Raw genomic sequence first — 14,933 nt, 5'->3', positions numbered from 1 at the left:
CGTGAATGATTTTATAATATTTAAAAATTAAATGCCATAGGGCTCTGATATCTGTCATTAGTATGTCTTATCACATAGAAAGGAAAAAGATCAAAAACGTAACACCTTTAAAATATTCATATTTTAATACCATCGATGCATCAAGATCTATGAAATATTTCAAGAGAACTTTAATTGGTATATATAAAATCTATATCGTAATTAAGTCTCTGTTACCATTTTTATTATATATATATATTTTTAAAGATTTATTTATTTGACAGAGAGAGAGCTCAAGCAGGGAAGCAGCAGGCAGAGGGAGAGGAAGAAGCAGGTTCTCTGCTGAGCAAGGAGCTCAAAGTAGGACTCATCCCAGGACCCTGGGATCATGACCCGAGCCGAAGGCAGCTGCCTAACCCAATTGAGCCACCCACGCATCCCTATTACATTTCTTTTTCTTTTCTTCTTCTTCTTCTTCTTTTTTTTTTTTTAGTCTGAGTAGTGTATTTTCTTCTACTTGTTCTATACATCCATTTGACTTTGGCTAAGCCAAGTAAGACGTTTTTTTGTTTGCTTGTTTTTTAAAGATTTTATTTATTTATTTGACAGCAAGAAAGAGAGCACAAGTAGGCAGAGAGGCAGGCAGAGGCAGAGGGGGGAAGCAGGCTCCCTGCTGAGCAGAGAGCCCAACGCTGGGCTTGGTTCCAGGACTCCGGGATCATGACCTGAGCTGAACACAGAGGCTCAACCCACTGAGCCACCCAGGCGCCCAAATAAGAAGTTTTTAATGCGTTAATTTTTTGTGTGTATCTCTGGCTCTTAAATTAATTTTCTGGAGAGAAAACAACAATTTGTGAGCAATCACTAGCATCCAAATAAAATAAACCTACGAGACGTGTTTAAATAAAAGGGCAGCGTTTCAATGACCTCACAATGAGCAACGTGACTCACACAGCTCAGCCAGCCAGTCGCTCACGTCCTCCATCGTCGCGTTCACTCTCGTCTCATCATTAGGGAGAATGATCCGACACCTGGGGTGGAATATGTACGTGGGGTCCACCGTCTCTAACTTGATCTTTGTACTTAGCTGCTGCAGCACCCAGAGGAAGTTCAGCATGAATCCATCTGTAGATACCAATCTATCATCTGTCTGTGGAATACGGAAAAAAGGTATTTAAAATAATGATTCAAAAAGAAATTTTGGCACAACTGTGTGGCTTACAGACATTCACCCCAGAGTCAATGAGAGGAAATATATCATCACCATTGTCATTCTATCAGAGGGCGCTCTTTACAGAGTCTTAATCCTATGTGAAGCACTTTATACATTCCCTGAATCTTCAGAAGAGCCCTTGGAAGTCAGTGATACTGCTATTCGCATTTTACAAAGGGGGAAACTGAGGATCAGAGAGCTAAATGACTTGCCTAAGATCCTCAAAATGAATTAAGTAGAAACACAATTAATGTTGCTTCCTTTCTCTTCTTTATTTCCCCTCAAGAGCATCAAACCCTAGTTTTACTCAGCACTGTTTCACTAATAGCCATTTTTTAAAAAAGATTTTATTTATATTTGTCACAGAGAGGACGAGAGAGAGCGAGCAAGCACAAGCAGGGGGAGCGGCAGGCAGAGGGAGAAGCAGGCTCTCCGCTGAGCAAAGAGCCCTCTGTGGGACTCGATCCTGACCTGAGCCTAAGGCAGACGCTTTACCGAATGAGCCACCCAGGCGCCCCTAAGTTTCTCTGGCTGACGTCACAGAAACAATTATAATAACGGTAGTTCACATCAATTGTGTGTCCATGCCGCACCAGGCACTGTTCTAATAGCTTTATGGATAGTAACCCCACAGTTAGGAACTACTATCACCCCCATTTAGCACTTAGGAAACTGAGGCACAAAGAAATAAACAGTGAAGTTCCCACTGTTAGTAAATGGTGGGACCAGAGAAGGAAATCCAGGCAGTCTGATGCAGGGCCACACTTTTCTCTATACACTTTTCTTCTTCTCAACAGAAAGGTCACATCATTCATTCACTACTTATTAGTAATATAGGAAAGATGCCCTTTTATCTTCTCTTCCCTTGCAAGGTGGTCCAGGCCACCAGGCTCCCCACCAGATCTCCTCGGGTCTGCTTCTGTCGCTCCTCCCAACTTAGCCCACATCACATTTTTTTTCCACACAGCACATCTGGAGGTTTCCTTGCTGCAAAACCCCCAGGGGCATCCCATTCTAGTTTTTACCATGTCAGCCGGAGCCTGATGGGAGTCAGCCCGCCATCCTCCTTCCGGCACACTATTTTCAAGCCACTGAACTCTACATATGGAGCCTGTTCCAAAGCTAGATCATTCCCACTTTGGAGCCTTACAAGAATCTAGAAAATTCTTTTCCCAGCCTTGTCATGGCTGACTTTCACATCAGTCCGGTCTCTGATCAAACGTCACCTCCTTAAAGGTGTCTTCCCCACCACGTGATCGAAACTCACTCCCATACCCTCCTCTGGGTACCTCCACGGCTACTTCCAGGTCCTCCACGTGCTTTATTTGCGTCACAGATGCTACCAGCGCCTGTAGTAATGTACTTACATGCTGACTCATCTAGCCTGTGGAACATAGCTGACAGCGGTAGAAGATTCTCTCCTGCTCAACACCATGTCTCCATTTCCTAGAACGCCTGGCAGGTGCCGAGTAGAGACAAGCCAGATGAGTGACTTTTAGCCAATCCGTGACGCGGGCTTCTCGAACCCTACCTGCATCTGTGCTTTCTTCATGTTGGCGTTGACGACGGCTGCCATGTAACTGAGAGCAGCCTCACGGGTCTCGCCGTTTAACAGAATACTGTGCAGAATCTTGAAAAGCTCTTGCTGGAATTGATTTTAAAAAGGGAGAAGAAAAAAATGAAGACTTGACTTTAAAAATGATTCCTTTTGACTTCAAGAACAGCTTGGCTTTTTCTAGGCTTCTTCTCCCTTCCTCTCTCTTCTCCTTCCACTCGTGTGAAGAGCGCCCGACCACCAGAGGAACAGGGGTGTCCACATTCAAACTGTGTCAAGACCATTTGCACGCAAGCAGATGGCGGGGGCAGGGGAGGCAAGCAGTTACTATGGTTTTAATAAAATAACCTTTTCTATTCCCTTTTTGGGACAGGATCAAAATTACCTTAATTATGCTACCGTTAGCCTCTAATTTTGCTCCCAAGAAGCCTCAGAAGGGCGGGCATACCAATCCACACTTGAGAGGCAAGAGTGACCGAGGAGTATGTGCAAATGAACGGCGCTTACTCACTCTCAGGTTTTAAAGGCCTACGTACGAGTGGGCTGGAACCGTAGCTTCCAGGCCGAACCAGTTCTCGGGGAGGCCACATACAACTGTTACGGCAGTTGTTACTCAAGACACCGGTGACTCATACCCAGCCGCCCCCGAACACCTACCCTTCCCAGCTCCAGGTAATGCTGCAGTGACTGGCTGACCACGCGAGTGTTCTCCAGGGTAATGGCGGGCCCTGAGAAATATTTTTCAACCACCTTAGCCTGGAAGAGAAGGGGAAAATTCCATCGATATACAATGTACATTTAAGGAAGGAATCTGAACGTCAGAGCAGCGAAGTACAAATGGCCACTGTACTTACATCGTCTTCCGCGAAGACCGAGAAGCTGAAGAAAGCCCCCAGGTAGGACAGTCTCTGCAGCTCCCGCCCAGAGCCGGGGCTTAAGGATTTAGGCAACCACAACGGCAAAGAAGCCACCTGGGCAAGAAACGGCAGAGGCAGGTCAGGCTGCTATGCCGGCAAGTGAGGGGGAAGCATGCTGAGCAGAGCTCGGGACAGCCAACCTGTTCTCAGCGGGGTCTCAGCCCCCAGGACCGGGCAGACCGTTCACACACAAAACCCCAAAGCTCACGAACATGTTAGGACCCCCGCTGCCTTTTCTTATCTCGGATGGAGGCGGAAAACCCTCCGGACTCCTCTACGTTTCCACAGGACAGTCTTTTGATTTTTTATGTTTCGAGAAGCTCTTTGATAGCACTCGGACCAACCAGTTTTATACTGTCAAAGGACTCAAGTCCATTTTCCCACAGGACTTGTGTTCCTCCTTGCACAATATTTATACAAAGATCATGGAAGGTCGTAACAAGTTCATCCCAGGCAACCACGTGTAGGGCTAAGCAATTTCACTACTGAGAGTCACCCAGACGTGTTACCTGCATCTAACCTAAATGTCCTCTAGGAGATGTTTTTTTCACACAATGGTACTTAAGGGGTATCTTCAGATTTACACATCCCTAGAACGGGTGCGAGTACATCAGGGAGTCACTCACCAAATTGCACACGGGGTGGGTCTTCCCAAACTTGGTTTCACAAAGCTCACCTAGAGCCTAGGAGTAAGATCAGAAAGTGTCATTTTTAATTTTTTAATTTTTAAATATTTTATTTATTTATCTGACAGAAAGATACAAAGAAAGCACAGGTACAGAGAGAGAGGCCAGCAGAGGGAGAGAGAGAAGCAGGCTCACCGCCGAGCAGGGAGCCCACGCTGGGTTCAATCCCAGGACTCTGGGATCATGACCTGAGTTGAAGGCGGCCGCCCAACAGACTGAGCCACCCAGGCGCCCCGAAAAGTGTCATTTTTTAAAAAAGATGTTATTTATTTATTTGAGACAGGGGCAGAGGGAGAGGGAGAAGCAGACCCCTCGCTGAGCAAGAAGCCTGATACAGGGATCGATCCCAGGACCCTGGGAACATGACCTGAGCCGAAGGCAGATGCTTCACCAACTGAGCCCCCCAGGCACCCTGCAGAAAGTGGCATTTAAATGTATTCCATCTTTTTTTTTTTTTAAGACTTTATTCATTTGACAGAGATCACAAGTAGGCAGAGAGGCAGGCAGAGAGAGAGGGGGAAGCAGGCTCCCTGCTGAGCAGAGAGCCCAACGCGGGGCCCGATCCCAGGACCCTGAGACCATGACCTGAGCCCAAGGCAGAGGTTTTAACCTAATGAGCCCCCCAGGCGCCCCTAAATGTATTCCATCTGGAACTGACTGCCACATGTAATACCAAGAAGCAGCTCTGATGCTGCCGTAAGTACATGTGCATTCCTTCCAAAACACTAAGAGCCTCACTATTTTTCTGATGTACCTGCACGTTGTAAAAAAAAAACTCAGATGAAACAGAAACTAAGAAACACTCATAAACCTCACCCGAAGAGATGACCTCTGCTTTTAGTTAACAGCTTTCCAGCCATATTTTTGTGCTGATCCACACTGAAATAAATGTGTTTAGTTTTACAAAAAGTGATTTTTTCACTTAACATCTTTCCATGTCAAAAAAGATACGTTTCATAAACTTGGGACAGCTCATCTTGCCAGTGCTGAAACAGGACTATGTATCATTGCAATCTAATAAGCTACCACATTCAGAACGTATTTAAAAGCCTTACTTGGCTTCAATATCTCGGATATTTCTGAGAACTCCAGGGTTTTCTCCTTTGGAGCTGCAATCATTCTCATATTAGAGAATCAGGAAAAGTAGGTTTTAGGGACATAAACACAGTTTAACACAGCCGGCGTGTTCCAATCAAACACCGTTTGAACAGTGAGCTCCGTTTTCTGTGATTTGAACACAGCTACCAGAGTTCCCCTAGCCAGCCAGCGGAAGCTGCTTGTGAGTCATGCAGGGAGGCCCTGCCAGGTCTCTGGGGTGCACCAAGAAGGAAAAGTTCTCACCACACAGCGCAGGGGTTCCCAACCAGTGCTGCACACCAGGATCACCGGGGGAGCTGGAAAAACCCAATGTCAGGCCCCATCCTCACCAGTCCCTCGACCAGTGGAACCATAGTGTGTGGGAGGCAGGCACCAGGTGCTTAATTTTAAAGATCCCCAGGTGATTCGAGGGTATGGCAACGTGGGGAGGCACTGGGCCAGAGAACGATCACAACTGTTTCTGCTTCCAGCTCCGGTAGTCTTCCTCTTCCTGCTCCCATGATCTTTCCTCGCACTGCACTCTCTCCGCTGGACAAGCATCAGTGATGGTATAAAATAAAGCTATTGTCTGCCATAATGGAGGTCTTTGTCTTTTGACCGAGAAGGACATTTTGTTGATATCTGACACTGAAAGCTCCTTACTGAAACATTGAGCCGTTCAGACCGCAACAGAAAAGCTAACAGTACCGCGAAGGAACATTTACATCATTCGTTGAGAACGAATGTGCACTCGAATATTTCATCACTGGACTCAAACAATCAGATGGTTTCACTTCCTCTTATCTGGCACAGACAGAATAATGTGCCGAAGGATTAAGAGAATTTTATTAGAAACCCGAACGGCAGGGGCAGCAGAAAGAGCCCTGACATAAATCCATTCAAAGCTGTTTTTTAAAAGAATTCCATTTTGCTTTCTAATTTCCCGATACCATCTTCGCCTCTTAGCTCCATTTTGATTGGTTAAAACAGAGACAGGCCCCCTTCATGTTCACCCGTGTTAGCATTGATCACGGTGTGGTCATCTGCACTGCTGTGGACTTGAGTTCTGCAGTGGGTCAGGGGCAATTAGTAGAGAGGTGCCTTGTCTAATTAGCCCAAGTATCTGGCACAGAAGAGGTCCTCAGTGAGCACTGACTTAATGTAAGACGGAATCAAGTCAGTAAAAAGATCGATTTAATCAGGGCCTCAATTTATACAAGATTGTATTCATTCACTGAGTTAGCTAATTACGTATTTTGTTATTTTTTTCCTTCACATCTTAGACGGAAAAATATTTAGTCATATGTCCAAGTATTTTTCTCTCCAAATTTCCAAGGAACCAATTCAGAAAGAAAGGGGCCTTTTCTTTTCTTTCTGGTTCCAGTGTGTTCACAGCAGTCAAGGCCCTTCATGAGGGTCTAAAGATTTCTCTTGCTGTAGGTGCGTGAATGAGCTAAGCAGTTTCCCACAGGAAGCCTGAAGGAAATGGGGAAGGCAAACAAGAAAACTACTCTGAGATTTTTCTATAGAAAGTCACTTCGTGGGGCGCCTGGGCGGCTCAGTGGGTTAAAGCCTCTGCCTTCAACTCAGGTCGTGATCCCAGGGTCCTGGGATCGAGTCCCACATCGGGCTCTCTGCTCAGCGGGGAGCCTGATTCCCCCCCTCCCTGCCCCGCCTACTTGTGATCTCTCTGTCAAATCTTTAAAAAAATAAAAAAATAAAAGGAGACAGGAAGACTGGATATTTAAAAAAAAGATTAAAAAAAAAAAGAAAGTCACTTCATAAAGCTGGGTTACTCTTCCTAGTATGACTGTCCTTCTCCTTGTATTTATAATAGTTTTTTTTTTAGATAATCTATTAATTTTTAATTTTTTTATAAACATATATTTTTATCCCCAGGGGTACAGGTCTGTGAATCACCAGGTTTACACACTTCACAGCACTCACCCAAGCACATACCCTCCCCAATGTCCATAATCCCACCCACTTCTCCCAAACCCCCTCCCCCCAGCAACCCTCAGTTTGTTTTGTGAGATTAAGAGTCACTTATGGTTGGTCTCCCTCCCAATCCCATCTTGTTTCATTGATTCTTCTCCTACCCACTTAAGCCCCCATGTTGCATCACCACTTCCTCATATCAGGGAGATCATATGATAGTTGTCTTTCTCTGCTTGACATGTTTTTGTTTTTTTTTTTAATAACAAAATTTCATCCTGATTATGGTATGCCTGTTGCCAGGAGGAGCAGAAGGATCCACCAAGAATCGTTTTTTTCCTAAGCTACAACATCAGGCCAAGAGCATTCCGGCGCTTGTATCATTGACTCCTGCCTAAGGCTCGCATGCGCGGAATATGTCCTGGGCTGCTACCTCCCCGTCTTCACTGATGCATCCCTGCACACCAAATACTGTGCGGCCAGCACAGCGCTTTATGGTTTTAAGTGTGAAAACAAGGCTGATAACCTTAAAGAAAAGTGCATGTTAAAATCATCTGGGAGAAAGCGTTTACTGAACGGCTTAAAGAAAAAGAACAAAGGTTTACCATGAGGGGGTACTTGAAGTAGTCACTATCGAGGGAGCACTCTTTGGCAGCGAGGGCCAGGCCTTGTAAAATGGGGATAAAGATCTGTAAGGAAAAAAGAAATCAAAAATGTAAGTTTAGGAAAACGTAAGAACAGGAGGCGTGCTAAAATAAAGTGCTGAGTCTGAATGTCTCAGCATTTCCACCTTCCCCAAGGAAAAGCTGTTTTGTTTAGAAAGGAGTCTGGTATCCGGCCACGGAGTGTGGCTCTGTCCTTCCACGAGGCTAACCATAAAGTAATATATTTAGCTGAATTTTCCGGAGTTAACAGGATCTGGCAAGCCCCAATTCTCTGGCAGGACTCCGAGTGACTCAACAGAAACTCACAACTTTTGAGGCTGCTATAGAAGTCCCCAAGGGTCCTCACTCTAGTCTACTAAATTCTCCACATCTCGACAATGACTATGTTTCCGATAACCAAGCAACTACAATCTATAAAGAAACTGGACTAAATGTTCCAGTGTCATCTCAACTCTATCAGTATTTAAAAATACTCTCCCACTTTCTTCTGATTCTTTCCACCGTTCCCTATTTTGAAGAGAACAAGAAAAAGATGCCAGTAACGGATATTATCATCATTTCGTTAACTTTACTTACACAGAGCAAAGAGGTAGCTGGTAAATGTGGAGTACGCAAAAGAAAACTTGACTAGAATGACTTACCTCTGTTTGTAAAATGTATGCACGGACATGAAGCCAGAGCTCGAGGGCACCCGGATTTATTTTCCCAAGTTTACCATCAACACTAGGGCACCCTGTCACCATGCACAATTTGCTCAGCGTAGCTCATCTACAAATGTCACCATGCACTCACTGACCGACTCACTTAGGGAGTTGGTTGGGATTCCAGACCAGTAACATTAAGGAGAAGATGGTATGAACAACAGCTGAAACCCCAAATGTCAACAAGCTGACATGGGAGTGCTCTATAAAGGCCCTAGGAAATCTGAAAAATTCCCTTTCCTACTAATTTCATCCCATTGTACTGTGTAGCCTGGTCATTTAAGGAGCCCAGGATTTAAAAAAATAAAAAAGAAAGAAAGAAAGGTGCTCTGGATTACAAAGTGTCTGTGGAGTGTCTTGAGGTAAAAAGCTCTGGAAGAGATCATCCCAGTTTTTGCAACTCAAAACCATCAGGATAGAAGTAATATGCTGTCAGAAGCTGACTAAAAATGGACAGGTAAAGCTTAGGGGTGGTGATGGGCGGGTGACAATATTATAATCAGAAACACAAAACTGAAGTTCCCAAATCACCAAAATAAATTTCACAATTGGTCATCTAGAAAAATGTCAAAACTTTTTTCCAGAATGCTATAAAGAAAACATCTTAGTGCTTTCTAGTAGACTTATCCTCTTTTGCAGGTAGGATTTAATTTATAATAGACAAGTCTAGCTGTAATGTTTTTCAAATAGTCAAGCATTATAATATTCATGTGACTTAATTTTTTTTAAAGATTTTTGTTTATTTATTTGAGACAGAGCACGAGCAGAGGGAGGAGCAGAAGGAGAGGGAGAAGCAGACTCCCCACTGAGCAGAGAGCCTGATGTAGGGCTTGATCCCAGGACCCCAAGATCATGACATGAGCTGAAGGCAGATGCTTAACCACCTGAGCCACCCAGATGCCCCTGACTTGGGTATTTTAAACGATTCTCTTGTTTTCAAATAAACACCTTTGAGCAATGACAAAAAAATATAAGTATTCATCTCCAATCCTAAATTCTAACTACTATTTATTTATCTGTGAACATCTCAAACATTAAAAGGAGACGGAAGTTTCAAAGATTTATAGGTCAAATTTGCCAAACTCCTGGGGCGCCTGGGTGGCTCAGTGGGTTAAGCCTCTACTTTTAGCTCAGGTCGTGGTCTCAGGGTCCTGGGATCGAGCCCCATGTCGGGCTCTCTGCTCGGCGGGGAGCCTGCTTCCTCCTCTCCCTCTGCCTGCCTCTCTGCCTACTTGTGATCTCTGTCTATCAAATAAATAAATAAAATATTAAAAAAAAATTTTGCCAAACTCTTCAGACAAAAAAGTGAAGTGCTGTTTTCCACTCACTCATCATTTCTCTCTAAGAAAAAAGCACATGGTAATGCAAAGACAGACAAGGAGTGATCAGGACTGAGTGGCAGAAGAGGCATCAGAATGCTATGATTAAAAAGAAACAGTGGGGGGCACCTGGGCAGCTCAGTGGGTTAAGCGTCCGACTCTTCGATTTTGGCTCAGGGCATGATCTCAGGGTTGTGAGATCGAGCCCCACACCCCGTGGGGCCTGCTTAAGATTCTCTTTGCCCCTACCCCCGTCTGCCCCAGCCCCCGGAGGAAAATAAAAACCAACAGTTGATGCACAACACTGCGAATGCACTAAAAGCCACTGGATTGGTTCGTTTTATGTTATGCGCATTTCATCTCAATTGAAAAAAAAAGGGGTCACTTCACAACGTTTGTGTAAGTTTCTTTATGAGTAAGATAAGCATAACACAGCCCTTCCAGCTGATCACGGGGCCGATTTTACAGAGCTAAAGCTACTCTGGGTTCCTCAAATGATGTCTTGTACAACAGGGAGAGTGTTCTCATTTTTTTTTTTTTAAGATTATTTTTTAAGTTATTTCCCACCCAATGTGGGGGTCGAGCTCACAACCAAAGATCAAGAGTTGTATGCTCCACTGACTGAGCCAGCCGGGTGCCGCAGAAAAGTACTCTAATTAATGCATGTCACGTAAACAACAGATGGCTCCCCTTAAACCTTCCAAGATGGTTATTTATTCTCTGTTTTCTTTTCTTTCTTTTTTTTTTTTTTTTAAGTAGGCTCCATGCCAAAGTGGAGCCCAACCTGGGGCTTGATCCCATAACTCTGAGAGCAAGACCTGAGTTGGACTGAGTCAGATGCTTAACTGACTGAGCCCCTCAGGAGCCTAACAGCTGTTTATTTTCATCAGAATTCATTTTTCTTTCTCCAGAGAGGAAAAGCTCACTATGCTGCCTTGAGTATTCCTGCAAGTCAACAAGACCATCATCTAAGAAAAGTAGTCGATGAATTCCTAACACGGTCATGACGCTTAACTAGGAGTTTTGCTTTGGGATTCTTCTTTTACTAACATTTTGAAAACTGCTAAAAACACAATTCCTGAGATTTCAAATTAATAGTTACAAATAATATTAGGTATAAAAAAATCAATCATATCACTTAGAGCTACTGCCTTTGTTCTGTGTAGAAAGAAACAATCATATGGTAAATTATAAGAAAGTGTCATAAAAATCCTTCCATCACCAGAAACGGCTTGTGTGAGAGCTGCCGTGGCAAAGTGTTCATGTCACGACACAGGCTGGAACACAGCGACCAAGCATGATGCCAAAGTTTCACCTCAGAAGAAACCTTTCGGACTAAATAAATAGCTTTATTCCTAAATATCCCAAATCTGCATTTTCACTTGACTTCACACAGTGAGATATAAAAACTGCATGAATACTTAATGAAAGAAGTAATTAGCAAGATATGAGACATCGTTCCCAGTTGAGTGGCGAGAAGACAAAAGATCCCGTCGGGTATGCAGACTGCACTGGGCTAATTTGGTCGCTGGTTTACTAATCTCCTTTTTGCAAACTTGGAGAACTAATTTTCGACATGACTCAACTGGCAAATGCACGTCATGTCGTGTGCCATCTCTTAGTATGCCTGTGTTGAAAGCACCTTGACATCAGGGACAGAGCCTCAGGTGACTTCTTACCTCTCAAGGCACTCAGCACTGCTTACAACACTCGCTGCCTGACGGCTTGAAATGGACAAATGATCTGAACCATGCAGCTGTCAATCTGGTTATCTCGAGAGAGAAATCTCAGGTAGATCTCTCTGAGCAATGAACACAAGTGTGTTCAAAATCTGAAACCGAAGTTTTCAGTATAGTGTCTTGAGAAATCAGCCTTGGCATAGAAGCTCCTATGTTAAACGTGCCAGCGGCAAATTCACAAAGCCTCACCTGCTTGAACACTTCTTCATCCTGGTGAGTGGTCCGCACCAGCTCCTGCATGAAGCCATACGGGAGATTCCTGCACAGCATATACGGCACCAGGAAGGACGGCTGCTGCATGGACCTGCGAACCCACAAGAGGCAAACCGCGACAGCTCAGCTCATCAGTGTGTGACAATACGGCACACGGGCTGTCACGCCGGCAGAAGTGTCCAAACGTCAAACTTTAAATCTCTCAAATATTCTACACAACAATTTTGGCAAAAGACCAACCTTAAATTGTTCATCATCGCTTTTTGGTCTTTTGAATGAAGAGACTGTAGAAAGTTTCAAAGAAGCCATCTTTTCCTACAGTCAAGCCCTTAAAAAATAAAGCATTACCCCCAAAATGAAGCATTATAGGTCTCTTTTACTTATTTGTTTATGATGCAGCCAACTGAAAGGAAAAAGATCAGCGATGGGTGAGGACTTTTAAATAAAACTCTTGTTAATTTTAACCACAGAATATTTCTTGAGGTTTTGATCTTGATGATCTTGATGTTTATCCTTTCTTTCTTCTTCTTCTTCTTTTTTTTCCTTTTGAAGGTTTATTTATTTATGTAATCTCTATACCCAATGTGGGATCAAACTCATGACCTTGGGAGATCAAGAGTGCCTCGCTCCCCTGACTGAGCCAGCCAGGTGCCCCCACCTTTTCCTTCTTTTTGACAAGTTTCAAACCCAGATGGTTCTGGAACAGAGAGTAATAGAAGAGAACCAGAACAAATAAATGTTGTGACTTTGCCATTTTTTCCTTAAGTGTTTTCGCATCACTTTTCCTTCCTTCTATTCCTTCAGATATTTAAGTAAAAGAAGTGAAATACATAAATACTCTTTTCATTGAACTCGAAACCTTGATGGAACCCTCCGAAACAATCAATAATGTAGTCTGTACTTTGGGGGGATTCCTGAACGAACTGCTCTCCCACTATTATTTATCACCGAGTAACAGAAACTGACTGTAGGATACATGGAAAGTGAGAACCTGCACATTTTTTTCAAAGCTCTCCCCTGATTTCAAGGAGCCTTGATGCTGACCTAGGTCAACAGCGGTCTAGAAGTAAAGCCGACAGAGAGTGTTTCATTTTCCTGGTGTTACAGAGAAAGAACAGGACCTCCTGGGTCATCCAGTCAATCCCTTTCATCTTGCAGGTGAGAAAGTGCCTTATCCAAGGTGAGGCAAGTCGGCCGGACAGCCCGACGTCTGCTGACAGACAGAGTCCTCTCCCTGCTACCCCGGGTGCACCCGGTTCCTCCTACCTTGGCTGCGTGAGGGAACCCTGCAGGACTAGCGCAGTATGGGATATGCACTGCGAGCGGATGTTGCTCAGAAGCTGGCTGACTGCCGGCTGGCTGCACGTCTGAAAGAGAAGGCCAAGGTCAGGACCGCAAAAACCAACAGAATACGCTTGCGCTGTTGAAAACGGACAAGAATCAGGAGACGTCCATCCCCAGGACGTGGCACACTTTTCTCTTGCTTGACTCGTGACAAACAAACTAGAGTAACTATATCGTCCCCGTGTGCTGCCTCCGCCCAACTCCACAGTCAGAGCAGAGGGAGCGGGAGAGTGAGGCGCCCATGTTCTGCTTCCGCTAAGGTTCAGTGCGACAAACCCCAGAGAGGCCATCACAAATACGTAACTAACAGGTGGACAAGTGGACTAGTCTGGGAAACTAGAAGTGGACAACGAATACGGAAAGAAATAATAAAGTTGGCATGAAACAGGAGAAAAAGCACAGCTTCTGGAGTTTAAATCCCGTTTTTGTGACTTTTATGTGATTGCAGACAATCACTCAGTGTCTCTGAGGTGCATTTGCCTCTTCGTACAGTAAAAATAGTTCTGCCTACACTAGGTCAACCGAACAACCGTGACATCTGAGCCCTGAGACGGAGCCCAGGGTCGGTGGTCCCTCCGTGAGCACTTGTCACAGTCTATCGGAAACTGTGAGGGCCATGGAAGACCCTGGTGGCAACGGCACTTGGCACCATCACTTCTTCCTGCCACGAGGACATGCGTTCTGTGAGTTCTTTGTGTGTTTCATTCACTGCTAACGCCCTGAGCTCCCAGCACGGCGCCTGGCACATAACACATGCCGGAGAACCACTTCTCTCACTGACTAAGGGAAGAAATGTTCCCCAAGGGGGCAGATGATGATTTATCATAAAAATAACCAGGTTCGGATGGGTTTTTAACTGGATCTGTTTCGTATTACCTTTGGTGCTTTTTTTTCCTCTATTCCAACTCGGTCAAAACACTCGATGAGGTAGTTCAGCATGTCTGTCTCCTTGCAGGTCTCAATGGTGAAATGGTCGCTGTAGGAATCCCAGGTACTTGCCCCACCAGAGGCTCCCAAACTTCGGAGAAGAGAACAGAAAATTGGTGATTCTTACCCCTTCTCAATGGATCATTTTGACAGAGTTTGCATTTCTGTAGCAGAAAGCCCGTTAGGATCCCTGCACCCACGACAAAGCACAGACACCCATGCAGCCGAGGCCGGAACGGATGCTCACTGCGCCTGCTCCGAGTCCAGCAACAGGAACTCCTGCTAAACACCGTACTGACCTAAGAAGAGAGTTGGATCAGAGACCCAACACCTTATCTTACTGGGAATGGCCACTGTCAAAGCCAGGAGGACTAGGAACTGTTCCTGGGCTGGGCATTAGAAGGGCTAGCACATGGATTTAAATCAAACCGGCCCAGCTTCACTCAAGCTGACTCGGAGGCAGAGACCAGACGATGCTACTGCTGTCACTGAACTCAGCAGGAGTAAAGTAACAAAGGCGAACAAGAAGACCCCTTCTCACGACTTCTGGCATAACCTCAAAAGCCTTCAGCCAGCCTTTGGCAATAGGACCAGAGGAGGAGAACCGTCCAGTTACAGAAAGAAACATAAACCTACTTGTATTAACGTAAAAATTTCCAAAAC

The 14,933-nt window shown here is 44.8% G+C and overlaps 1 protein-coding gene across 2 annotated transcripts in view; it reads right to left on the bottom strand.

The window, feature by feature from the left end:
• Positions 1-14,933, bottom strand: part of UBE4B (ubiquitination factor E4B) — a 120,212-nt gene that overhangs the window by 34,002 nt on the left and 71,277 nt on the right. For both annotated transcript variants that reach the window (XM_059375239.1, XM_059375240.1), the window contains 9 exons: positions 14,220-14,361; positions 13,266-13,366; positions 11,976-12,090; positions 7,968-8,051; positions 4,291-4,347; positions 3,602-3,718; positions 3,405-3,503; positions 2,724-2,837; positions 931-1,129 (listed from right to left, as the gene is read on the bottom strand). In XM_059375239.1, the coding sequence (XP_059231222.1) occupies positions 931-1,129; positions 2,724-2,837; positions 3,405-3,503; positions 3,602-3,718; positions 4,291-4,347; positions 7,968-8,051; positions 11,976-12,090; positions 13,266-13,366; positions 14,220-14,361 (1,028 nt within the window). The remainder of the gene's footprint in view (positions 1-930; positions 1,130-2,723; positions 2,838-3,404; positions 3,504-3,601; positions 3,719-4,290; positions 4,348-7,967; positions 8,052-11,975; positions 12,091-13,265; positions 13,367-14,219; positions 14,362-14,933) is intronic.

This window comes from Mustela nigripes, chromosome 14 (assembly GCF_022355385.1).
Source record: "Mustela nigripes isolate SB6536 chromosome 14, MUSNIG.SB6536, whole genome shotgun sequence".
Lineage (NCBI taxonomy): Eukaryota > Metazoa > Chordata > Mammalia > Carnivora > Mustelidae > Mustela > Mustela nigripes.
Note: the sequence above shows the minus strand (reverse complement) of the source record. Positions and strands in the feature narration are given on the sequence as shown.